Here is a 27,496-nt window from a genome sequence, read left to right as displayed (position 1 = left end):
TCACCACAGACAAACCCATCCAGGCTGACAGCAAAAATACTTCTCCCTTTTAGCAACTGAGGATGGGCACAACTGGCATTTACAAGGCTCTGAAAGTTGTTCTCTGACATCCACTGTGGTAGCCATTTTAACTGGCAATCGCACAAGAGACTTGACGTATTTAAGTGCCTGAAAAAAAGCAATTACATTCATTCACAAAAGATCAGATTATCTTCTGAAGTCCCTTCCAACCTGACCTGTTCTATGATTCCATGAAATACGCAAAGCTCATCAGTTTCTCTACGGCACCCAACAGAGTAATACCATAAGATGAAGTAGGGAGCCAGCTGCTAGGGTGATACTTCATAGGAGTCTGGAGAACACAAATTAAAAGCTCCAAACAAGCTTCAGTCAAGTTTCTACTCATAATGAGAGCAACATCTTTTAGTTATTCTTTAGCTGTTTGTCAGATTATTTACAGAGCAGCTCAGGACAACAGATCTGACTAGAGAAGGGTGATATGAAGAGAGGAGACATAAGATACATGCAAGAGGAAGAATTAGCTGTGCTCAAAACACAGGGAACGCTGGCAGTGTTTTTCTGCATTGATCAACTGAAAAAGAGGGTTAGAGGACAAAAAATCCCAAAACTCACTAGAAGAATACATTCTTCCCATTACTATTCATGACTTCTCTGAAAATCTGCCCCTTTGCTACTACAGGACAGAAGGACCCAATTACAAGCACTGACAACCAGGTCTTTGAAAAAGAATTACAGCACTGCATTTCATTGGTCCAGTAAGCCTTAGCTCAGCAATAGCACTGCTGATCTGATAGCACATTACATCAAAGTCTCCCTTATCTATTACCTATTTGAGATGAGGCAATTTAAAATAAGGACTCTAAACACCAAATGTAGCAGAAAATGAACGCCTCCTACCCTACACTCTCCCACTTAAACACGGTCACCACATAAAAAAAACCCAAAACATCAAAATGTTGATACAACCTTTTTATGTGACTTCAAAGAGATTATACTGGGAATTTATCACCGTATCAGGCAACATCTCACAAGGTTTTTATTTATATATTTATATGGATATATACGTATAATAGAGGTGATGTCTTTAGATATAAACTTACAATTCTTTGAGTTTCTTCATTTGTGAAAATGCATTTCCTTGAACTGACATAATCGCATTGTTACTTAGATCTCTAGGGAAAAAAAAAGAGAAAAGAACATTAGAGAAAAAAAAAAAAAAAAAAAAAGAGTAATTTACTACACTGAATGTATTTAAGACTCAAGGAATAGTTTGCTACCTTAGTGATACACAAAGGATGCCCTGGCTCAAAAACTAGAGATAGGATTAGGGAGGTTTATAGCACACTTAATACGTATCACTTTCTACATTGATTCCAAAATTCATATTCAGTGTAACTCCAAAATAAAAGAACCATCTCACAATCACAATAGGAAGCAGGGTAGGTCTATTTCATGCAAAGTTATAAGTAAAGCTTCTTAGTCCTACTTTTATTTCAGTTAGTATCAAAAATAAATTTTTCCAATGTTGGGTTAAATTTGAATTTCTACTACTTACAGGTGTTCAAGTGCATCCAAACCAGAAAATGCTTTCTTTGTAATGGATCTAATCCTGTTTCCTTGGAGTACCCTGAAAAATATAAGTACATGATGCAAAAAAGATGCAACAAAATTGAAGCATTTTTTGAGCTGAACAGTTGCATTTTTAGCATTTATTTCTAAACTGTAATAGTCACCATTCAACCTTCCCCAATGCAGCGAAACATCTCACCTCTAAAAGACACTCATTTATTCCTCTTGAGTAAACATCTAAATTTCAGAAGCTGTTTAATGTGTACAGTTCAGTGATACGGATTAGTCTAAATGTATACACATAAGCATCTTTTTAATTCATTGATGTGCATTCGAAAATTTCAGTGCAATGAAGCCACTTCCATTGGCTGCTTCATTACTTTATTAAAGACTACCCCGTCACTACGCTTTTGTCATAAAATGAACTTATTACTTCCCATTGTAGGAAATCCTCATTCTTTGAATAATGTTTCCATAAATAGCAGTAATATTTAAAATATTTCAGATCAGTTTGAGTTGAAAATTCTAGAACTTATTTTATAGAAAAGGAACACTTTTATAGAGAAAAAAATGGTAAGGGAAGGAAAAAAAAAAAACCCCAAACATCTCAGCTATGAAAAGTTTAACATCATTAAGTGTTGGGCATGTCCCTTGAAACACATATAACAAGCTGATTTTTTAAGGAATTATTAGATACAAATATTGTAACAATACTCACAGCTTCCTTAGTTTATCTAGGCCAGAGAAGGCACCATTCATATCTTCAATAGTCCATGATATTTCATTGTTTTTCAGATCCCTGTTTATGGGGGTGGGGAGAAAAATCAAACCACAAGAGCTATTTAAAAGAACAAAGTACATACTTCAAGAGCATGTATTACTTAAAAAAAAAAAAAAAAAAAAAAAAAATTCTAAAATAGCTTTCTGGTAGGTTATTTTTTGTTTGCTCGGGATGCTGTTTTGTTTGCTTTTTTTTAAGGGAAGCTTTTCCTGATCAGCCATTTCATTTCAATTTGTACTGAGATTCTGAAGACTATTAATACTTTTTCTTATGATAATTAAAAAGATTGCAAAATCAACAATTTTAAGTATCATTAGAATACAAACCCACATTCTCCTACAAGGGTATTCAAATACATGACTATCATAAGAGAATGAGTATCATAGGAAGGGAAATGATGAACTGCTGCCCCTTTAAAACACAACACACATGCTTTTGTAAGTTCATAATATTAACACAGAGAACACACTAAGTGAATCACTTTTGCAACCTACGACATCCAGAACACTAGCTTAATTATCTGTGAAGCACAAAGAGATTAAAGATTTGTGAAGAGAATGTTGTGTCAGTAAGGAATCAATAGGGTAGAGCTAAAGGAGGAAAAAAAAAAAAAAAAAAAGAATCTAGGAGGAAAAGTCTAACACTTAATTCCTAGACACTTCCCAAGTCAGACTTCCTCTCTGTGTAATCTGTATCTCTCTGTATACTTAAAAAACATAGCATAACACCCTCTGAACTGCATCTTTGCTAGATCCCTGAAGTGAGAATATGTCAGCAAATCCCTGGAAGTTAGCACCGTTTGAAAACCTAGATGGAAAGGCAACCATTTCACTTATCCGGCTAACAGACGGGGGCTATGGTACACAATTGGAAGATTTTAATGGAGCAGAATATATTTAGATTAGTTTACTACTTTCTTCCCTTTCAAGAAATACTATTTCAAAAAATGCTCAAATGCTTAAATCATTGCCCAGTCATGACAACCATCAGCATCCACAGTAATAGGCAGTTTTGAGTTTTGTCTCCTTATTTCTACCATGAGGGGAAAATGTCAATTCAGTTAAGACACAGCAATGATCCAGATCCCTGAAGTTGTGGGTAGCAGAGCTGCTTGCTGCCTTTGAATGGAGACATGCATTTCCCATAATAATGCTACTGAAACTTTGCATCATAATTACCACCATTACTGCATACAGCCTTAATGAAAGAAGTCCTCCCTCTTCCCAGTATTCTGAAGAAAAAAATCCTATTGTAAGAAAAACACATGCTAATCTGGGAAAGTTAACAAGAGCTCCTGGTGTATTTCATAAGGACAGAGGGGGAGGCAAAAAATTAATTTAAAAAACCCAACAAAACAAAACAAAACCAAAAATCTATAAATACCAAGGGTTTTCCTTAAGGTTTTTGAACTTAAAAATTGAGTTTGTCAACTTACAAAGTCTGTAGACTGGAAAGTCCCCTGAAGGCACAATCGGCAATGTAATTTACTTTGTTGTTTCCAATGTACAGTCCAACCAGCACACTTAAACCAACGAAGCTTGAATCATCTAACCTTGCTAAGTGATTGAACGTCAGATCTCTGCAAATTCGAGGGAAAAAAACAAAAAACACAAAAAACATTTTAATATTTATGCTGCAGTGCTTATTACTCAGTTCAACCCAGGTGAATTTTCAGCAGGGGATAAAGTTTGTCTCCCGTATAACTATCCCAAAACCTACTACGCCATTTTTGACCACACAGCTTGTGTATCATTTCAAACAATTCACATATTACTGCAGAACGAATTTCTCTGATTTGAAAATGACTGTGCTACAGCTTTAATACAACTGCCACAGTGAAATGAAGCAGTCACAGTTGGCTTCAACTCCTTTTAACAAAATGTGACTATCTCACATACAAAAAAGTTGTTGTCACCTTGGAAACCGTTATGAAAAATTCACAGATCAGTGGTAAGAAGCTCATGCTCTGGCATGTACCTGGCTTTCAAAACTGGAATAGAATAAAAGCTACTCACAGCTCACTGAGTTTTTGGCAAAATTCCCAGGCATCAGGACTGATCCTGCTGATGGCATTTTGGCTGAGATGGAGTTGCTGCAGCATCAGCAAGCCATAAAGCCAGCCTTTGGTGATCTCTGTTAAGTTGTTATGGTCCAGCTGCCTACAAACACATGCAAACACACACAAACAGGTAAAAGACGGAAGGTTCAGAAACTGCATGGTATGCATGCTTTGCCACAGGTCCACATATGACTTTATGATACTGGCTAGACAGCTGCAGCCTCTATTTACATTTAGAGTTGTATGCAGTTCAGTCCTGTCCTACACATTCACCAATGACTGCTTTCAGCTTTTCAAAGCACACTAAAACAATTTAACTCAAATATATCATTAATTTTATCACGCAATTCTATTAATTTTTTGCAATTATACTTAATATGTTGTCAGCAGAACCTATCAGCAAAAAGTTGATACTTACAAGACTTCCATGTTGGTCAATCCCCAGAAAGCACCATCCATGAGCCTAGTAACACCATTTCTCTGCAGTTTTAATGATTTCAAAGCTGGAAGTCCTTGGAAAGTAAGTCCATCTATTTTTTTAATTTTGTTGCGATTCAGCTCCCTGCATCAATAAAATTTACAGTTACAGCAGAGTAACTTCACCTGCACATCAGCAACCTTTCTTCCCTCTCTGGAAACAAACCTTATTTAAATGTTTTTCTTGCATATAAAACAACAGAGACAAGATGTAATAAAAATCAAACATTTTACTGTAATACATTATGTTTAACCATGCTAACACTGTTCTGCCTTTCTGATACTGAGGACAAGCTCTTGGTAGTTCCTTGACTTTCAGATTTAAAGAATCCCTCCAGACCTAGAATGTTACAGTCAATCCTGTTTACAAATTCAAAAGTGAAAGCAACTTCCTGGTGATTAGATAAATGACATAAGTAATCAGCCAGAAAGAAGAAGTTAAAAACTTTTAGTTGTGATAACTAGGCAAAACTTAGTATCTTTGGTGATCCATCTCTTTCTTAAGCTGGAGTCAAGCATTCATTACACATTCCTCCCTCATTCTCCATAACTAGTTACAAACAGTTCCTTCCTTCTTTCTCAGGCACTCTTGGCACTCACCCTTCCGCCACTACACACAGCCCTTGTAGGCCAGAAGTTGGGACCTATGTATATCCTGGAAGGGAGTTATAAGGCATAACTAGCTGAAGGGCAAGGTGCAGTCACAGTAGTACTCAATATTTTCTGTTTTCCTGCTCTCTACAACACCTTCTTGGCTTTGGTCCTTTTTAACTCCAAAGCCTCCACCAACGCCAAGCAGCTTTGTGACTGAGTCACATGAAAAGGGAAGTCTAGCCTCACACACACACAAAGAACAAGGTTAACTTTTTTTAAACAATGAATTTTAGACTAGCCATCATTTGCTAAATTAACAGTTTATTTATTAGAAACAATTGATATACAGTATAAAGAGACAGGGCTAGACAATACTAAGAAAAAGCCCTCATACAGCAATGAGTGATCATCTGTCCCATCAAGAAGGTCTTAGAGCAACCTGCATCCTACCAAATCAAAAAAAAAAAAAAAAAAAAATATCCTCTCCTTCCAAAACTTACTTCCCTATAGGAAGTAAAGGCCTAAATAATTCTCTCTACATAGTTATACCAAAATTATTTTTCAGAGTCTACGTCTTGTGAGAATTCATCTTTCCTCTCTGATGGCCTGATACAAACCCTACCTAGTAACAGACACCCAAAAGAGAACCCTAATTCCCCTTCTGTGTTTAAATATGTAAAAGCAGTGAAAAACATTCAGTAAAAACAGCGTTTAGTTTTTCCCCACTTTTTCTCTGAATAATTCTTTCAGGAGATAACACAAATTTCTGGCGTTCATTGAAGGTTAGCTGCCCAACATAACTAGCTCAGCCTACTGATGAAATCCCGAATGAAAAGAACTTTTTTAGGCAAGAGTATCACCAACTTCCAGAATTTCAGATGAATCTGAAGATCAGAAAGACTACTAAGATTGTTAATAAACCCTGGTATTTGCAGGACTGTTATTACACTCTTCTGCTGAGGCTTGAGTCAAACTCTTCCTGCATTTGTATACAGAAAAGACACAGTCACTGTTTCAATAGGTGTCCAGCATTGTTACATTTCACTGTTCTTACAACCTTTCAGTTCCAAGGCTAACCTAAAAGAGTTCATAATTTTCAACTCTTGACTATCTAATATAGAAAATAATCATTCAGGATTTAATGAAGTGCAGTCCTAGCCCATCCTCAACTCCCTGCACTCCTTAATTTTGGGGTTTTTTTTAAAGAAAAAGAAAAAAGATACTTCCCCATCCTATTCCATATTAAATAACTTTATCTATTATTTATTTGGTAAAACACTTATAGACAGCATTGTATCAATGAAGCTGATGGAGGTCTATTTACTCAAGCATATTGCTTATTGTCATATCTTCTGAAAGCAAATTAATTCATTTCACCATGAAAGCACAAAAATTCCCCTCATTTCACCATGAAAGCACAAAATAAATGAGACTGTTGTAGCAAACTACCCAAGTTTACTTCACTTAGTATTTTTCCAATGCTTTCTTATAGGAATACTGCTATTATCCCTTTTCCAGTTCCCCCCCCCCCTTTTAATAGGTAAACACAATTTTACAAAGACTATTCACATCTCACCAGTACATAAGACTAGTTTTGTTCAGTACAAAGCTGCAGTTAGTAAGGGTTGTGGTAATATGTTTTCTATGTCTCTCTCACTCTGCCTCTGGTTAAATTAAAGGCTAAAGTTCAAGCAGTGCCAGTGCTTTGGAAAACCTGAAAACAATTAGTCAATTGTAGGTTGCACTTACAGGTGCTGCAGATGGGAGAGTTTAAACATCTTTTGAGGGATTGCTGAAATTTTGTTCCTGTTCAGTTTCAATATTTGAAGTGTGGTAGACAAATTGTCAAAGGTACCAGGCTCCATGGAGGTTATTCTGTTACTGTTAATGTACCTGTTGAAACAATGTCTAGAAGGTTAAATTTACACTTATTTAATAAATTCTTAATACCAGGTACTGAAACACAAAGCCCTTGCACTGCCTACTCTTTGATAAATGGAATTTCATTTATTGTATTAATTAGAGCTCTTCACAGCTCAGTCTATGGTCGAATATTTCACCACCAACGTTTTGTTCTGCTCTGCAGGAATGTGTTACTGGCAGAAGATACCATGTTGCAAGCCCGTTACTTTATTCTCACTCAGTATAGCTCTGCACACTGCTATTGCTGTTACTGAATAAGGATTAAGGCAGATTCAAAAAAGTCCACGCAACTCCAAGCAACTAAAGACTAACTCAGCCATGTGGGACTTAAGTTCATTTTGTTACATATTTTTTTCTCTCAAGAGAGTCATCTATTTGTTTCATGTCAAGATAATAACCTTCACTTTTTATGAACTAAAACATATCATTGAAGCAACTCATGTATTCAAGTTAGCAGCTTATGTTAAACATTAGGTGAAAGTAGGAATAAGTATCTGATGCATGTCTAATTAGAAGATTTAGTACCTTAACAAATTGCTGCCAATCTAAGTTTTCCAACAAGTTTTTCTGAAATTAACCTGGTAGAAGAAAAAGTAATACCAAATTTTACTTACAGATACTTGAGCTGTAACGATGGAAATGATGATATTTTTAGCTCTGATATGTTGTTGTTGCTCAAGTCCAAAGTTTCTAGACTCTGAAATGGCTTCAAATGTTCAGACAAGATGTTGGCAATCTTGTTGCTGGTCCTGAAATTTAAGGACAGTAGTCAAAAGACTGTCATTTCCAGAGTAAACACTTGTTAACTACACATGACTGAGGAAAGTTAGTTCTGAGTTCCCCCACTTGAAAATAACTTCTAGTTAAAGAAAACCAATAAAGTATGTGCTCTAGACATAACATTCATTTCTAGCCATCACAAATTGGAATGCTCTAAATACATGTTCCCCGACATTTCTTAAAACTTATTCCCAGCAAACAAGATAAAAAGAATTGCATTATAATCCAATTACTGCAATTCATGGCTTTTAAAGCAAGATGTAAAACTCTCTGAGCACTATTTCTGAACAGTATAAATATCCAGTATTCGCATTGAAAAGTAGGTCACAGCATTGTAATTAAATGTTATTAGAGATGTTTTATATTTTAGCCAAATTAACATCATACTAGTCACAGTGTTTCGTTTCATTGAAAAATCCTACAGCATGAAAACCAGACTGAATTTCCTGAAAAACACAGCTAGATTTGAAAAGATGGATGACAGTGCACTCCCTCAGAAAGACAGTCTATAGTCCTGCAATTAGACCTAGTATTTCATCCTACAGATTCTTTTGAGTTCGCAAAAAATGAAATTTCTGCTCATTACAGAGGTTCTGGACTTCATGCCTGGTCAAATTTCAGTTATGTCTCACACCCAATTCCACAACGAAAACTCTCCAACTGTTTAAAGACACAGGTATCCTAGTCTACTCTAAGGAACACCCCTTTTTCATTTCCAATGAAATGCACTTTTTCCTGCGATCCTATTTCATGTTTGTACCCAGCAACCTACCAGTTTTTCCATCCCAGTTGCATAATCTACAGAATCATACACACACATCACCAGTGTTTATAGGGTTGGTTGGTCAGGGCTAATGGTACATAGGGGAAAACAGATCATAACCAGTTAAATGAATGAAACCAGAAATGATCCTTGCTACCTTGAGAAGTTCAAGTCAGTTCTGCCCATGGTACATTTTATACCTAGTATGATGACTGATCAAAATTTAGGAGCTCTCCCCAGCTACTAGAGACTGCAGGGAAAGGCAATTTCAGTAAACCTATCAACAAGAATGCAGATTCTGGAAGGTGTTTGCCTTTATTGGAAATACTTGCTTTGGATCAAATACTAAGCCACACATTTAGAATAGCATGGACAACCCTCATATATTCCAGGGGTATGGGGGATTACTGCTCAAGACCAAAAAAAGTCATGACTCAAAAACTGAACCAGAAGTTAGATTAATGGGCCTTCTGACCACATGTGGGAACGGGTAAGTGATCTTGCAGCCCCTCCAACGCTGCGCTTGCATCGTGTTTCATTCCTCATGCTGTCTGGTAGAGGTACACTGCACTTTTTTAACTCTTAGCTGAGAGTATTTATAATAAATGGAAACAAATTACTTCAATAAAAAACAACAACAAACACCACCACCATGTGTCAATTCCACTGGCCAAGTAAGACTGTGAGTTAGATAACAGGTCATAGAGCCTTGCCTTTATGCATTAGTTTGTTTATAAGGTAATTACTAACAAGGTATTAAAACTGCCAATTACTTCAGTGATGAATAAAATTTTCCTTGCAGTAAAAGTGTGCTCCAGCAGAAGCCAGCAATTTCCTGAACTGCACGCCTCCTAAATTGCAGTGTGAAAGTGTTCAGTTATAGAGACAGCTTGCACAGTGCTGTCTTTGTGTCAGCACTGCTCCATAAAACAGAAATTCCTCGCAACTGGCAGGATAATAGCCCCTGTATTACAAAGTTTAGTTGGACCTAATGGAACTGAATAAAACTCTTATACAGCCTTCAGATTAGCACTTAAACTAACTGGCAAATTACCTGACACAGACCAGGTTAAACCAAACAAACAGAAAAACCCAGCTTGTTTGTTTCATGGAAGGTTTTACTTTTTTGGAGAAGGTAAGGTCATATTGTGGGCAGAAAGCAACTTCTTTTGTTTGCTGAAACAGTGAACACATTAAAGTCCTAGTTCATCTCACAACGCAAAAAATCAAACCAGCCCTCACTGCACCTGCCTGCTTACTCATATTTATAAAAGTAACTGAAATGCAAAATATCTGAATAGCTCACTCCTTATTGCTCCAACCTCCTAGTCCAGTTTTCTCCAAAAAAAAAAAAAACCAAACAAAAAAAAACAAAAAAAACAAAAAAACAAAAAAAAAACACGAAAAAAAAAAACCCACCAAAAAAAACCCCCACTAAAAGTGCCATAATTCACACCTCAAAGGAGATTATCCAGCACTGAACATACCTGAACAGTTCTACTTTAAGGACCAACTTCAGTTAAAATGAGAAACTTCAATTCTAGTTTCATTTTCCTTAACAATCATCACTTAAGTATATCAAATAGAAACAATGTATCAGCTTTCTCACAACTACCAAACTACTGTCAAAATTAGCCAAGAAAATGTGTTTGAAAATGTAAGCCTATCTAACTGTCAAGGCAGAACTGAACAGTATCCTCTGTGTTGGTACAATGACATACAAGTTTGTTCAGTATGGGGGGGGAAGAAAAAAACCAAACCAAAATAAAATGACCCCAAAACCCCCAACTTTCCAGCAAATTGCTGTTATTACTGTGCTCAGACAAAAGTTGCTGCACACACTGCACTGGTTTCATTTCAGAGACCCTCAAGGGGGGATCAGAGCCACAGGAGAACCAGCACATCAAGTTCTCACAGGAGTGGACCTGAAGCAATTTGATAACAATTTCTTCATGTGCAAGGAACAGCAACCCAATGCAGCTTCCTTACAACTTCTCCTGCTAAGGCTAAAGAAGCTGTAGCATTGAGAAACACAAAATGACCGAAAATACCTGCAAGAATTTGAACATGTCTTTTGCAATTTGAGTGCCTACATCCTGACTTGCGGCAACAAAAAAAAACAACCACCACCCAAGAGTGCATACAGACTGATTTAATTATTTTTACGTATGCCTGTGTGAATACCACCTTAAGACAGAGTATCAGTTTTTCATTATGGGTATGAGAAACCTTAGCTTTCCTTCTCAGCATTCATTACTTTAACCACACTGCTAGGCCAAAACATCTGTAACAGCCCTATCAATCATGATCTCAAGATTCATTCTATATAAGCAAGAGCTACAACATATCTGACATACTGACTTGTGCCTTCCTTGCCTTTGGGGAAGTACAAAGCAAGACAGCAACTTCTGTATCCATTTTGTTAAGGATCTAGTTAACACCATTTAGATGTAATAGTTCTTACGCGGTGGGGAAGCAAAAATGAAGAATCTGTGATAGAATGACTAAGTATCTCTTGATAAAGATTGCCAATATGTTTTCTACCTAAGTATCTATGCAAGCTTCATTATTCTGATCCTGTAAGATGGAAACCCCAATGCAGAAATAGATTTAAGACCTGAAGTTCTACCTTTTGTTTCTATTCAAAGTTTCAGGAAAAAAAAAAAAAAAAAAAAATAAATTCTTGCACTTCCTTCTCCAGCATAACTCTTTCTTCCAGGTAGACCTTGATCTGCTGTGTTTCGAGAAGCTCTTAGTTTTATCTTGCACCATGATCATGACAAGGATCATTTGCAGGAGCCTAGAGGTGGAGCAACCCAATAAAAAACAAGCTGTCTAGAAAGACAGTTTTGGAGAGCTGTCTGTGCAGCCTGTTCTCCCAAGTAGCTAGATGTAAAATAACCGTTTTAACATCCACCTGGTTCTAGACTAACACAGTACCTCAACTAAGCCCTGAGAGGCAGCATATACTTAATTTGCCTCACAAGCAGGCAAATGAAATCATACTGGAGGCTCCTGCTAAAGACTAAAAGTATATGCAAAGAGAAAAAAGCACTCTGCTAGGGCTAGATAAATCTTTCTGAGCAGTGCTGAAGCCAAGACACTGGCGTTCACAGATACTTAGTTTGACCGTCTTGTGTTTACTTGACTTCCAGATTAGAGCTGGCATGGAGGCACCATATCAGAGCACAGGCAAACCAGATGTGATTGTCCACAGTGGAGCACATACCTGGTGGTCTCCACTACAGCTCAAAACCTCCTGTTTCAGTTTCCCGTGATCTTTATGGTTGCCTCACCTGTTCCTCCCTCCACTCACCCACTGATAATATACAACTGCTGGCATATCATCTATTGTTTCTTGTACTCCTGCATAAACTCCTTTGGACTTCTGGAGCTCTTGTAAGAAACGATGTCAAGACACCAAGTTAACAAAAACAAAAAAAAAAAAAAAGAAGAAGAAAAAAAAGGTGAAAGATCAAGACTTAATTAACTTCCTTTAAAGCTGTAATTAACTTCCTTACAGAGTGCTGGAAGACACATGCTTTGTGGCTTTTAGGGTAAGGCTGAACAACTTTAAGGAGCACATACCAGAAGAAAGAGTCTCAGTAACTCCTACGAGTAGAGAGAGAAAAAATTTTTTTTTCCATTACTTCCACACATTTGACTACTAAAATTAGCCAGATTGCAATGAACAATTATATAATTTAAAATATTGTAATTATGGTTTCAAGCAGAACTCTACCCTTACAAAATACCCCCTATATGAATGGGACTACATGCTCTTCTCACCAGACACTGCATTGAATAAGAACATCCAGTTTTCTACACTTTTGCAACTATTAGATACAGAAATATTTCAAGCTGAACTGGTTTTCTCCAGACAAAGATGCCAGAAATAAAGCCAGAATTCTGGCTTACTTCCAGTCCTACTGGTAGGTCTACAAGTTTCATGCCCCCTTCACACACAGGCTTCTCACGTTCCTTGCGGCAACCAGTTTTTCTTTCTTTTGAAGGCCTCCCTCATTCCATGATCCATGCCTGTCATTGCACTTTCAAGCCAGATGTCAGCAAGTCTCTGCTGTTACTTTTTTGTACTTTTTGTGGTATACAGGCATAAAACAGAAAATGAAAACTCAGAACTCTGCAGGCTGCTGATACCCTGTCCAAAACTTGACACCAAAGGTTTATTGATTCACAAATCAAACATAAACTGGGAAAAGGGGAAGAGAAAGATGCAGAATGAAACAACTCTGTGATCAGAAACGTTTTCATCATCAAAAAAGAGGCAAACCCAAACTTTCCAACACATGATAGATACTTCCATTGCAATTCTCTCCTGATTTTAGTTATAGTATCAATATATGTAATTAAACTTTCCTTACAAACTCTTTTTTTGATACCCGAGAGTCTGTTTCCCATTTCGCTTTCTGGCTTTTCCAAAATAATCACAAGTTACTTCACATGTGATAACCAAATGAATGTGTAAGTTCATCACTTTATTTTAAACATGGTAAACAAAAACAGTGCAGGCATAGCTATTTCAGCATGAGCTGACAACAGAAATAACCCATTGCAGATTTGGTGCACCCTATGATAGTTAATGCTAAAATCTTGGACAATTCTAGACCTAGATTAAACCCAGAACAGTGCCTTCTAGGATTATAAATCACCTTTCTAATATGACGTATGTAGTTGTTGAGTATTAACACCTATCCGTTACTATTACAGAGCCAACCCTCACTTTCGAAGGGTGTAGACTGAAGTCTAGGCACTTCAGACCACACAGCCTTCTAGATCTACTCCTAATTTTGACTCCTATCCACTTCTATTTCACTCAAGGCACCAAGCCCTTACATTTCACTGATTTACTGCAATAACCATCTACCACTTCTCCCAGATATAACCACCTGACATATTAACTTCATTCTGATTTCCCTCATTCTCTGTACTATATGCTCTAAAACTTGGTACCTCCTTCTTTATAAAATTTCCTACTAGTCTTCCATTTGGTCACATAGGAACAGTGTTCTCTACTTTTCTGATCCATTACTCTTCTTTTTAATTCATCTTTTTCTTTAACACCGTTGATCAGAAAATTATACCTGCTTTTTTCCACTGCAAATAGCTCAAAGTTTTCATTCTTTTCCATTCTCATTGCAAAAGCATTCGTCTAGGCTGTCACTACTTTATAATTTTGCTACAACAAACTCTGGGTTTTCACATACTTCTTCCCTTTCCCATCATTCAGCCTAAATTACTGCCATAAAAAACTAGTTTCCATGTCTGCAAGCCTGACTAAGACAGGTTCCTTTTCAAATTCTTTCATTTACTTCCTCTTAGTCTCCACACCAAATGCCAAAGACTGCAAGAACTAATTCCAGTAAGTTTCTTTGCTCTTGCTTTTTGCTCACTTCAGCCCAAGTCACACATGGTTTACCACCACTCCCACTTTTGGGACTTTCTCCAAGTAGCCTTATGCCTGAAGCCCAGTCTGGCATTCCTCTATTCTTTATTTCAAACATTCTTCAAAACAAACTCTTCCAGGCAGTATCCAAATCTTAATCCTTCCCATAATAAAGTGGTAGCTGAAGAGATGACAAGGATTTAAAATATTTGACCAACCTTTTCTTAATATTGGGAGCCAGACTTTAGTTTAGTATGCTAGCCTCATAAACACACAATACCACTTTCTCTGGCAAGCGCTGAAGGGAAAGGCATCCACTCCTACTGAATGTAAGCTTTCATTTTCAGGAGTTGAGTCTAAACTTCTTTCTTGTGACCGTAGCTTTCTAAATGCTGAGACAGCATTCTCCTGGATTTTACACACAGCTTCCACTCCTCAGCCTGCTGTGAGATAACAAAGAGGCAGATTTCTCATCCCTATTCCAAATAAACTTGAAAATAAAGATCATAAAAAAAAAAAACATTCTATCTTTAAAGTAGGCCCTTTGCAGGAGTTTTCCTCATGAAGATTCTGCCACTGAGTGCAAACTATCACCCTTATTTAAATACACTTTTCCGCATTTTAAACAGAACTGGAAATGCAATCCTAAAATGAAATCCCTTCTAAATAGTATATGGGATCAATCATTACTTTCCATCAGTAACTAAGTTTGTGCATAAAATTAAGCTAAGCATTTAAGCTGTATGTTGGTTAATCAAAGCCAGGATGCAACAGTGCACACTTAAATTTTGGAAGACTATCTTTTTGGCAACAAAGATTTTTTTTTCTTCTTTAACCAAGAATGAAAATCAGTTACCAGCATATGTTCTATTATTCTCTCCACCCCCCACCACCCCCAAATGAAGAAGGTAACACTATTTTATTCTTCCTGGTAAGGAGAATAAAGTGAGCATGAAGCCACCTAAAATACAGATTAATTTATAAAACTCTAGTCACGAGCTCATAATCTTGTTTAGCAGAGATCTATGATACGCCACTTCAACTTAGAGTTAAGATTGATAAAGAAAAATACTTTTTCAGATTACTTATTAAAGTTGGATACCATGAACAATCCTGAAAGTCCTAGTGACACTGCAGTATCATAATCTCCACATACTAAAGGTTTGTATCACATTCGAGTTAGCTGTCTCCATTGCCTGACAGTACAATGCTTTACCAGTCTCAACAACCAACTATGTTGTTACTAGGTCTTTCATCAATGGGATTTTATTTAGATTAGAGGTAAGCATGATGTCCACTGAAGAAATTTTACTGATCACTGAAATCAGGATTAATGACCAACTAAGTAAAGTAACAGGCCAGAGCTAATAAAGGAAAACACAAAGCTAAACCTAGGCTCTTCTGATAACTTAATTTTAAAATTTCAGAGCTTATTCATGAAGCCTAGTCCATACTAACACTTGGAGATGATATCCAAGAAATTCCCTGCTGCAGGTTAGATGAGCAACAAGTTTCTACTTCAGACCACAGACTACCACCTGGACCTGAAAACACTTCTTAGGCATTCCCCAGGTTTTTGTTTGTTTTCCATGATCAAAATAATAATTTTTTAAACAAATCCTTGTTGATGGCTTAGGCAATTTTACTCCCTGCCACCACCACCCCCCCACCTTGAAGAGAATTACTTTGTACTTTCTCAGCACAATTCATTTCTAGCTTTTACGTTTGCTTTTTCTGAACACCAAAGGCCTGAGATACCAAGTAATCAGAGTCATTTTGTAGTGGCTGATAAGAAAGCTACATTAAAGTTCGAACAATTTTGCTTACTATGAAAACCTGTGACAACTGCAGTCACTTAAGACAGGCTACAGTCCTTTTGTCCTGTTTTTATCTCCTGACTAATCTTTTTTTGTTAATACTTTTTATTTACCTTTTTAAACATCCAGGACACATCTTCAATGCATTTAAACTCACTATATATCAACAGACACTACAAATGAAAACTGTAGAAAGTCTTCAGAAAAGTGACTTGAGGATTCAGTCCAGCACCTAACAAACAATTGGGCACATTTCAAAAAACCTCCTCAATACTGGCAACATTCTTCATATCAGGCCTCTAAAGTGAATGGCCATGTGATTCCTTGTTTTAACTGCCTTAAAGGCTTCCTGTACAGATGGGAGGGTCCCCTCAGCACAGCAGAGGAAAACCTGTTCCATGTTGTGTATCTCTTATGAACGCGAGCTCTCACATTCTGAAAAAAGTGGGAACCTAATACAAACCATATATTACTGTAAAACTTGAAAAACATTACTGAACTGTGAATCATCCATGCTCTTTTTACTTCCGCACCATGAACTTTCTATTTTCCACTCTGGCTCTATTAAGACCGAATATTTGTTTGTATTCTAGACTAATACGATCAGCCTTTACAATGTAAGCTACAATATTTTCATTTAAATCACCTGCACCACATGTACTAGTGCTTTTAAATAAAATATTATTTATACAATAAAATGTAAAATCACAAGCTTATTTAAAACAGACCATTATTTAAAGCTAGCCTAACACTAGAATTTCACCATACACATTAGTGACTTTGGCATGTACAGTTTTTTTAGTCCCTGCAGATAGTAAGATGATGGCTATATAACATATTCAGGATGCAGGTAATATAAAACATGTTTTACACATACATTTTGATAAGAACAATAAAATTTAGGTGGGGAGGCAGGATACTTTAAAACTCCAAGCTGTACTGTCTATTTAAAGTCTCTGCTGCCTCCATTTTCCACAGCATTCAAAGACACAGTGCAGTGATAATGTTGAATGGTGCCCACAATTATGTATTTTTAAAAATTCTGCAAGCAAAGTAGCATGGGTTTCTTATTTAAACCTGTATCATTAACAAAAAAAACCATAAAACTTTAATGTCGCAGCATTTGCAAATCAGCGCCTATCTTCCTTACAAAGCACTAATCACAATAAAAGTAATTAAAATTTTCCAAAAAGTTTTAAAATAAAACCCCTGTGCAAACAGTAGTTGGTAGTTAAACACCATGCAGGACTTCGAGGCTACTGTACTTATATTACTTGGTTTCAATCTACTTCTGGATCCAACCCACGTACAAAACTTTACAGCAATGACAGACCCAGTAGACAATACCAGTTTCCTTTTCATCTATCAACATCACAGATTCCAGCAGATTTTCAGGATAAGCAGGACAGGATGGGTACCATCTTGGATGAGAAATCCTGTTAGAATGGGAACTAAATTCAGAACCTTTGCTCGTTCTCCTGGAATGAGGGCATGAGTGCCCTTTTCACTACCTGACACAAAAGCAACCCACCTATCTAGGAAGAATGAAAAGAAACTTGTTTATTCTCCCAGAACTGCAGGATTTTCTACCACAACCATTTAAAGCAATTATACATTAATATAACTGTATTTACAAGCACTTCAGGAATGTAACTTAGGAAACACCTAACATATTTTAGTCCTAGGGATAGATAAATACACCTACATTACTGAGTGTGGCATCTGTGTGATATATTTGTGGTTATCAGTTGTTAAATCCAGTATTCTCCCCAAAAGAATATATTGTCCAGCAGTTAGGGGGACCTGGCCTCCTGGTTACCAACTGTGCTGTTTGGAGCCTCCTGACCAGATTTAGCCCGAAGTACAACCCATTTATTTCACAGCAGCTTCTAGATTCCCAGGAGGCTCGGAAGCTCTGCTATGCCATGTGACAAGAAGAGATACATCTATATTTTAATTCATGTGATGAGTTATCTCCAGCCATGTAATGACAGCATGCCTGCATGTGCTTGTATACTCCTTCACGCAGACAAGGTCTTACCAGGATGGTGGTAGGGGGTGTGCCTGCCCAATACTTTTCTCTCCCATGGTGTTCAACCCTCAACTGGCATCCATAAAAACAAAATGTTGGCATTGTTCTTTCATGTTACAAAGAGACTGGGAGACATGAGACTGGGAACATCTGCTGCTCTGGGTATGTTTACCCTGCATAATTCAACAGGATGCAAATATCTAAGCTAGATAAATATCAATTAGATAGCTAGCAATGAGGTAGGCTCCAGAAATGAAAACTACACTAACATGACAATCCACCCATGCTTGTTTACACTGCTCAAAGAATTTAGACATATGGTGCTATATGGAGATACTTGCACTACTATTTATTGAGACACATCAGCAGCGTAAATTCCTCTTCAGGGCAAGAAAATTCTTGCAGAACAGGTAAAATTCTAAGGATCCACAGCTGAGTGACAAGTACTGAGAAGTGAGGGGGGAAGAATCTTTGAGTACAGTTGTTCTTTGAAGAGTGGTTCTAAAATTAACGTTCTAATTGTTCCATGTGTTCTCTTCGCATGACTTACATGTATTAATTCAGTTTGATTGAACCCCTCCAAATAACATCCAACACAGAAAGAATAAGTGAACATATTTTTTCACTTCTAAAAAAAAAAAATAAAATGTATCATTAGATTATTTTTCCATCTATGATAACACCATATTACGTATATTTTTATGCCAGACAGCTGCTCTATTACTCATTTATATTATTTTCTGTAAAATGAGATTTAACATCTTTACATAAATAACTTGCAATCTGTAAGAACAGGAGGCTCAGGGGAGGCCTTATCCTCTCTACAATTATCTGAAAGGATGTTGTAGGGAGCTGGGTGTCAGTCTCTTCTCTCAAGTAACAAGTGAAAGGACGAGTCCACGAAATAGCCTTGAGTTGTGCTGGTGAAGCTTAGACTGGATATTAGGAAAAATTTCTCCACTGAAAAGGTTTTCAAGAATTGGAACAGCCTGCCCAGGGAAGTCATTGAGGTACCATCCCTGGAGGTATTTAAGAGTGTGGACGTGGCACTGAGGGATATGATTTAGTGGTGAACTTGGCAGCACTAGGTTAACAGTTGGACTAGATGATCTTAAAGGTCTTTTCCAACCTAAACAATTCTACAAGTCTATTTCATGTTTTAAATAGAAACCTCTGCAAAAGAAACAAGATGTTTTATTTTTTTTAACAATGCAATACCACTCAAATTTTATGTTCTATGTACATCCATTTTGACAATAACCATTGTCAACTATTACATACTCACTGACAGCACAGATCTAACAAAGGTTTTTCCATGTCTGACCACCTGCGTAAATGAACCAAGCTAATGACCCAAGGATATGGAACAACCAGTCCAGCAGTGACTGATTTCCACTTACACTCTCAAAGAAATACAAAAATTTTTGCACAGCTGCAGAAGGATGATTTTGAGTCCATCTAAACTAGTTCAGTTTCCATGAGAAGGACTAGAGGAGATGCTAAGATGAATTCTCAACTTTGCATTCCTCAGAAGGCAGGAGGATATAAAACACTTTATTATGATATTATTTCCAACCTTGTGGTAAAACGAACCTTAGCAAAGAGGTAAAAAAATATATTCTTTAGATCAATTAAATGCTTACACTACAGAATACTATGCCAATGTAAAAATAGTGTCAACACTAATGCAAAATAGAAGATATGCTTAAATTCAACAGTTATTTGTCAGACACCATCTGCTTTTCTTTCATTCTTTTCTGACTCCGATCTGTAAGAAACCACATCAGTATCAAATATCACTTAGTTCTTACTCAAACAGAGCAGTCCAGACACAGTGGCTGCACCAGCTGACTTAGCTGACCTGGGCTCAAAGTAAAAACAAACCCCTATAAATCACCACATGTAAGCAATTGAATAGTGATCAATTTAATTAACTGAAGAGCTTTCCAAAGTTTACTGTATTGTTTTAACCCTTCGGGCTTGTTCAAGAAAGGTAACTTGCAATTTGTATTCAACAGCAGGGTTTGGCCAGAGGGCTACATATTACTGGCTTTAGACACTTTAGATTCCCATTGATAAATTACAAATCCCACACATGAAAAAGGTGTCTTTTCCCCTTTTTCAATTCATAGTATTAAAGTAACTATTTTTATAACAGTTCCTTCAACAATTTAGAGAAACTACATCACAGTGAAAAAAAAAAAAGAAAAAATATCAAACTGATTTCAAGTGGAAACCTCAGGAATAACATTTCCTTTAAAATCAACTGGTTTGGTTACTGGTCCTATATGCCCTTTTACAACTTTATACTCATATTACAGATGCCACATCAAGTAACCTACTAATTTCTTTCAAACAAAACAATGAACGTACATATAATTGTGACACATGATTATATCTATTAACTGCAGATGTAAAAAAAAATATGCCACACATTAAAATGGGCTCAAAAAGACATTTTAAAGATATTGGCAAAACATCTTCCAACCTAGATACTTGTCCTGAAGGTGCACCTCGAGGGGATTTCCCCATATTGCCCACTGAAATTAATGGAACTCTGCCATTTTTTAACGCGAGTGAGATTTCAGCCAAGATGCATAATGACAGGGTATAACTCTTGTTTTAAAGTCTGCATTGTACAAGTTTGTATAACGTTTACTTATGTTTGTACAGTGCCTAGCACACAAGGGCTGAGGCTTCTGGGCACTACCACAACATAAATTAATTCTAATGCAGTCTTTATATCTGAGGGAAGCACAAAAACTACGAGGATTAAGCTCAATTATAGACATTTTAAACAACCTGCTAAATAATATGACATAATCAACTTCTAACCACAACCTACTCTATTTCCAATTATTTCACTTTAATCTTTGTAATGCACATATTTCCACAAACCCTGTAGAGTCAGTTCCACTAACTAGGGACAATAGTAAGATCTACTTACAGAGACAAAACAGTTATATTTGCAGAGACTGGTCCCAGGTCTGGAATGATCTCCAGTTCATTGTTGTTCAACTTCCTATTAATGTTAGAAAATGGAGTCAGCTTTCATGTTAACCAGAAGTATGTACATTGGACTTGATAAATGGCTGAACAGTGTCACCCCAAAATTAAAAAATAATTTCAGGTCCAGTTAATGCAAAGTGTCAGAAAAGCAAACACCTTTGTTGTTTAACCAATTATTATTAGAAATAGGGATACAATTAGCATACACAAACATTGGTTGGGTTTTTTAGTTGTTTTTTTTCTTTTTTTTGTTGTTGCTGCTGCTGCTGGTTTGTTTTTTTTCCAGGGGGTTGATTGGTTTTGTTTGCTTGTTTGTTTTTAATTAAGACAAATTAACTTACACTTCCTGAAGACTATGAAGGTGATCCAAGAGACCGGTCTTGATTGAAGATAATTTGTTGTGACTTAAGTCCCTAGGAGGTTACAAAAACAAACAGCCTGTCAGTTTTGCCGTAAAATATCATGTAAAGCAATACAATTTCAATGCAAATTATGTTATCATTTTTTTCCAAGTATATAAAAAGGGTTTTTTTTATATTAGTAAATTAGAATAGAAACTCATTTGAGCACACAAGGTGTAAATAAGTGTAAATACCTTGATCAGTCATTGCCAGCACTATCAAAGAATTTCCTACATCTCTGAACAATTTAGAACTATTCACTGGTATGTGTGTAAGACCCATGAAAAACACCTTAAGATTTTGACTCATATATACCAACAACAACCCCTCTGCCCCATCCCTTCACAATAGAACATCTGACTAAAACAACCTCTTGATTACAAGGCTCTGGCTGTGAAGAAACCTGATGATCAGCATATCCTTGCTGCACACAGCCCAGAACTGATCTAAATCAAGCCAGATTTAGGGTCTGTGCTAGGTGGTGTGTTCTGTGACTAAGTCCTGAACTTCAGATCCAGAGAACTCCCAGTTTCTCTACACCCACCACTGCATAACCCTGAACACAGGTGTAATGATGCAACCCAGCCAGGCATCTATGTTTCTTCAACAGCACATGGGAACAATAAAAACTTGTTTTACACTCCCCCAACTGTCTGGTGCTTTATGCAGTACTTGTTCAATATTGCCAGGACAATTCCTGGCATTGTCACTTTCGTCCTCCCCTGGAGTCAGTGGTTAAAAATAATAATAAAATTCAAACATTAAAAATAATCCCAGGCACATATGGAGTACCACCAGTACTCAGTTATGAGGTGTGCTCTGAGCCAGCCAACTGGATCAGGCCCAGCTGGCTGCAGAGCTGTGGCACTGGTGCCTGGCACACAGCCACAAGCAGGAAGGAGATATACGTTACGTCTTCCAAGCCAGGGCTGCACAGGAGCAAGCATAAGGCAGACCTGCAGGTGTGAAAGGCATCTTCCAGCACAAAAAGTAGGTGTGAGGGCTGGGGGAAAGCCACCTAGAGAGGGGAACACCCTCCATCACCTTCAGGTGGCTACAGAGGGGATGTTTTCTAAGACTCCATCTGGAGTCAAGCACCTAATATATATCTGTGCCTTCTTCCAGGTGTCTAAACCCCTACACATCTTCCTCTTCAAGATGGAAAACCAATACAGTGTTAAAGTTTTCAAAAACCCACAAACGTTAGTTTCATCATTATGATTTTGAGGTTTCCTGTAAACGAGGTTAACCACACTTGAGTTAGAGGACTGCATCGTTCACTGCTTAAAAATCTAGTGCAAACATTTGTCTGGCCACAGACTAGTGAAAAATCCCTTTGCTGAAGATATTAGCTGCATAGATTTGAATTCTGAAATCTTAAATGTAAACCCTGAAAAAATATGCTGTTACAAAGATCTAGATGGGACTCTAATTTGGTCCTTTAAAGCAGAAAGAGTAGAGACAATTTTTACCCTTAAATCTGTATTTGGCTTTAGTCTGTAGGGATTATAAGAAGTATGTAAATCAACAGCCAAAATTCAGTGAAGTTATGCCTATTACTGCCTAATATGTTACTGTTCCTCATGCTTCAGACAAGACTTAGGAATCAGTAATTATTTCAACGAAGAGCTTTCAACATTAGTGCTAAAACCCTGCATTTCTTCATTTCATCCAAAAACGCTGCAAAAGGTTTATTTAAAACATGCTTGCCTAAAGGACCTACCAGACAGTAACAGACGTGAGTAGATTTGTTCTGCTGGAGTTATAACATGTTAAAAAAAAAAAAAAAAAAAATCTGGCAGAGTCCTTAAACTATAAAAATCCTGCAATTATAACCACTGCCGTGCATGATCACCACACTGGAGCCAGACACTTTCACTCATAGCTCAAGCTCACATCCATCTGGAGTCTATCAAGGCAACCGTGAGTGTAACAACTTACACTAGGTTTCAAACTATTTATTTTTTTTTGCATTTGTTTTTTAACACTAAAGATACCCTCAGATTTTCCACATAGCACCTACTTTAAAAAAATACATACAAACTACTCATTCCTGATTTACTTACAGCAGGCTGTCAAACACAAGTTGCAAAAAACCCCAAAGCAAAACAACAAAAAAACCCTCCATGCAATACTGAATTGCCTGTTTCACATAGCTGTATACATACTTGTCTACCAGTTGTTGGATAACATATAAATTATAAATATTTTATTAAACATTATTTCAGTACTACTAGCATGAGAAACTTCGAGGGTTAAAAAAAAAAAAAAAAAGCCTTACCAGTTACATTTTTAAGTTTTTTAATTAGAGTAGTTAGAAATGAACCAAGGGTTAAAATATGTCTTCTACTAATACTCTAAGTGAAGCTTACACCTATAAAATTTTCTGAAACTTACAAGCACTGGATCTGAGGCATTTTTTAAATAAAAATCTATCATCTCTGTTGCAAAGCTGCAAGTACATTTCAGTCCAATGCATTTCTCAGCAGATCCTAAAACAAGTGTAAAGAAAAGGTTTGAAAACGAATCAGTATTTTTTCTTTAAAAAAATGGAACTGACAACATTAAAGCACTAAGATTATTACTATGCGTTTTCCATTTCTGAATTTTCCTTGTCTTAAAAACCATATTACAAGTGGGGAGAAAATCTCCTCTGTGATTACTTTTGTTACTAGAATTTCAAAAGCCATGAAAACGTAATAGTGAATGTACTCAAACTTCAGAAACCAGATTTATATTAAGAAATTCTTTATAACAATAAAAAGTATATATACCTGTTCTTCACCCCAGACTTCTAATAAAAGTGATTGAACATTTAAGTAGAATTGCCTCCACTTGAAAAAGCATACCATAGTTTCTGAGGCCCTTTAAGAGCCTGTTTTATGAAAGAAACTATTTTCTATATTCCATTACATTTGTATGGCCATCTTTTTTAACTCTGCATCAGAAAGCTGAAAAGTATCACTGAACATCAATGTCTGTATGATAAAAAATTTGAAGGAAGGCCTAGTGTGTAAAGGGAGAGTGTTTCTTCACGCATTTTATAAATACAACTTTTAGACTGTAACTTAATTTACAACACTTAGTCACAATTATCATCTTCTTCCTTAGAGAACTCAGAAACCTGAGCCCCAAGTCAAATTTTAAAATGCAAATCCAGCAACAGCTTCTTAATCAGTCCCACTGGGGCCTATAGAGCTGCTAATTCAGCAGAAATCAGGAGAGCTGAAAAACAAAAAGCCAGGCTGTAGCCATTTTAAGACACTGATCCAAAGTGACTCATAAATCAGCTTGCTATGTTCAAGTTTTCGTCTGGAAAATATTGAAAAACAGCTGTGAAAACCATACAGCTCTTTTTTCTGGCAATCCTGGTAGAGAACTAGAAGATTTATAAAATGTAAATACTAAGGATGTAATACAAACACAAGTGAAACCCATCTTTCAGACTTTCCCTCCTGCCCCACCGACAACTTCAGCATTCTTCGGTGAACCTGGAGAGGGGTACCGCACTTCCACCAGAAGTTAGCACACACGGGAAGCACCAGCCAATGCTCCACACTCTTCCTCCCTTCATCCCTCCACCTCTGGCTCTGCTACACCAGCTCTAACAAAGCCATGTTCTTGCAAACCCAGGACACACACACATCCTGGAAGTAAATGGAAATCTAACTCCAAAACTATTTGTACACAAAGCCATTACAAATGTTTATCAGTCTTCAGCAGACTGTTATCTTCCATGAAGGCAGGGTTACAGATTATGGTCTCTTTGGCCAAAATCACAGTGAAGCTGGCAATTTTAGCCTGTTTACACCCATTCAGTGAAGTCACTTCTGTACAAAGCAGTAGCGCCACACCTGCCACGAAAAGGAAGGGGACATAACTCAGCCCTCTGGCTGTTTCGGTTTTTTATGTCTCTCCTTAAGGTCATGCAGCCTTTCCATATCAGACACTCTCATTTTATTTCACCAGGGGAATCTGAACACGAAAGGCATGAAAGAGTGAAACGGAACTTCAAAAATCCAACTTCATCTGACCTGGTCTACATCTGGGCAAGTAGACAGATGGGCAGAGGAAGGTGTAAAGCCTAATGCAGGCCTAGACCCTCGCAGGCACAAGAGCTTTCACTCTCCTGTTTGGGAGATCTCACTTGCATATGTTGAGAACATGGGGTAATAGTTGTTTTCCAAAGAGGACTGGAAAGCCTGCAATTAAACTACTAGCCTTTGGCTATACCCTCTACAGCCTTCCATGGAAAACACAGTAAACATATACCAATAAAATTCATAAACAGTCTTTTATAATTCATAAGTGCACAGTTTGTTGCAACAATAATCCAGGCTAGTCAAACCCCCTTTTTTTTTTTTTTTTTTGCGTATGTAAAACTGAAATGCATTATAATCTTAAAGATTGCGCAATCCCAGCTCCAACTTCTGGGGTAGCTGGAGGTAACAAGACAACCTTCCTTGTTCTCTTACTAAGAAGAGGGGAAGGAAGAAAGAGGAGGGTACTTCTAAGGCATTTGACACAAACAAAAGAAATATTTACACAAAAGCGGCCAGACCACATGGTTTGGTGACACCTACAAAGATGTACTCCTGTGAGTTTAAGAGCTAGTGACACAGCTGTCCAATGAGTAATCACAGCAGGGTTTCTTACAACAGACCAAAGCTTATTTATACAAGTGGAACTTATTTTCTCACACTTTTAAGGAATGTGAACTTACATAAGGACAATTTACACTACCAAGGGAATTCTAATTAGAAAAGCCTTCCTTGTGCTAACAAAAAAGCCCTGCAGTATGTTTTATTGTCTCTCAGTAACGTAAGTGGAAAAGACAAATTTTGATGACTGCTAACACAAAATGCTTTTTAAAGCAACTCTTAAAATTAAAGTCCTGAGATTCTCCCCTCCTTTTTTTTTTGTTTAGCATGCTGTCACACCTGAATTTTAACTGAACAGCCCTAAAGTAAGCTAAGCAAAAAACTAAGCTATAAAGCTTAACTTTAGTATCAAAAAAGCCTCAAGTTTGTCAGAAAACTTATGCTAGCATACTAAAATAGTTCAAAAGAGCAGAAGTGATGAATTTAATAGGAAGCAAAACCAGCTGTTGAACGCAGAGCAGATCCAGTACTTGATTCGCATGCTTCAATCACGTAAGCAAAACAAAAAAAAAAAAAAAAAAAAAAAACCCGGAAAAAAAAAGTTTCTTTCCCCTCACACTTTCCTATACCACTCCTGGAAATGTTCAACTCCCAGAGCTATTCCTCTGTTCAGTTCCATCTGGTGTCAATACAGCCATCCACATTTCATGAGTAAAGCAGCATGACCTCCAGACGAGGCAATTGAACAGAATTAGCCACAACTAATTGAAAGTCTTCCTGTTTACTTTAAAGTCCTTATCTCAATCTGCTTTGGAAATGTAATAGAAAATTAATACGGCTAATATAGAAGATCTCTGAGTGACAAGAGATTAAAAACAAATGTGAAAAGTTCCTCAGCTATTTTCAGGCTTTTAGAAAGCTCCCATAACTTAGGCTTTGTCCATGAAAGTTTGTCACCAAAAAGTGTATTTTCTACAGATGACATTTCAGTCCGCGATACTGCGGATTCGGCGATCCGTACCACCGGACCCAGCGGAGCAAACTCCGCTGACAGAAAAGCCATTACAGACGAAACTATCGGGGAATCGAGGTGAAGAACTGCACAAGTAAAACCTTGACTCAGTTTTCCCGACACGCAAATCAATATTAACTTTATGACTACTGCACGTTTTCCAAGAAAGTCATCAGGACTTTCTTTTTCCGCCTCCTAAAACACCGAGCAGCGCTCCCGGGCCCTCTCGCATCGCCACCACACCGGGGCCGCA

General features: G+C 37.1%; 1 protein-coding gene across 1 annotated transcript; it reads right to left on the bottom strand.

Moving 5' to 3' along the window:
* On the bottom strand, positions 1–22,334 carry LOC104403795 (leucine-rich repeats and immunoglobulin-like domains protein 3; the record flags this gene model as incomplete). The annotated part of the gene is made up of 12 exons (XM_010012043.1): positions 22,270–22,334; positions 21,571–21,642; positions 21,168–21,242; positions 8,039–8,173; positions 7,251–7,394; positions 4,849–4,992; positions 4,387–4,530; positions 3,807–3,950; positions 2,309–2,389; positions 1,577–1,648; positions 1,122–1,193; positions 1–168 (listed from the first exon to the last, which is right to left on the bottom strand). Coding segments are annotated over exons 1-12 (1,316 nt in total), but the record flags the coding sequence as incomplete, so codon positions are not given.
* Positions 22,335–27,496: the final 5,162 nt, after the last annotated feature.

Source organism: Nestor notabilis, unplaced genomic scaffold, assembly GCF_000696875.1.
Source record: "Nestor notabilis isolate BGI_N333 unplaced genomic scaffold, ASM69687v1 scaffold8433, whole genome shotgun sequence".
Lineage (NCBI taxonomy): Eukaryota > Metazoa > Chordata > Aves > Psittaciformes > Psittacidae > Nestor > Nestor notabilis.
Note: the sequence above shows the minus strand (reverse complement) of the source record. Positions and strands in the feature narration are given on the sequence as shown.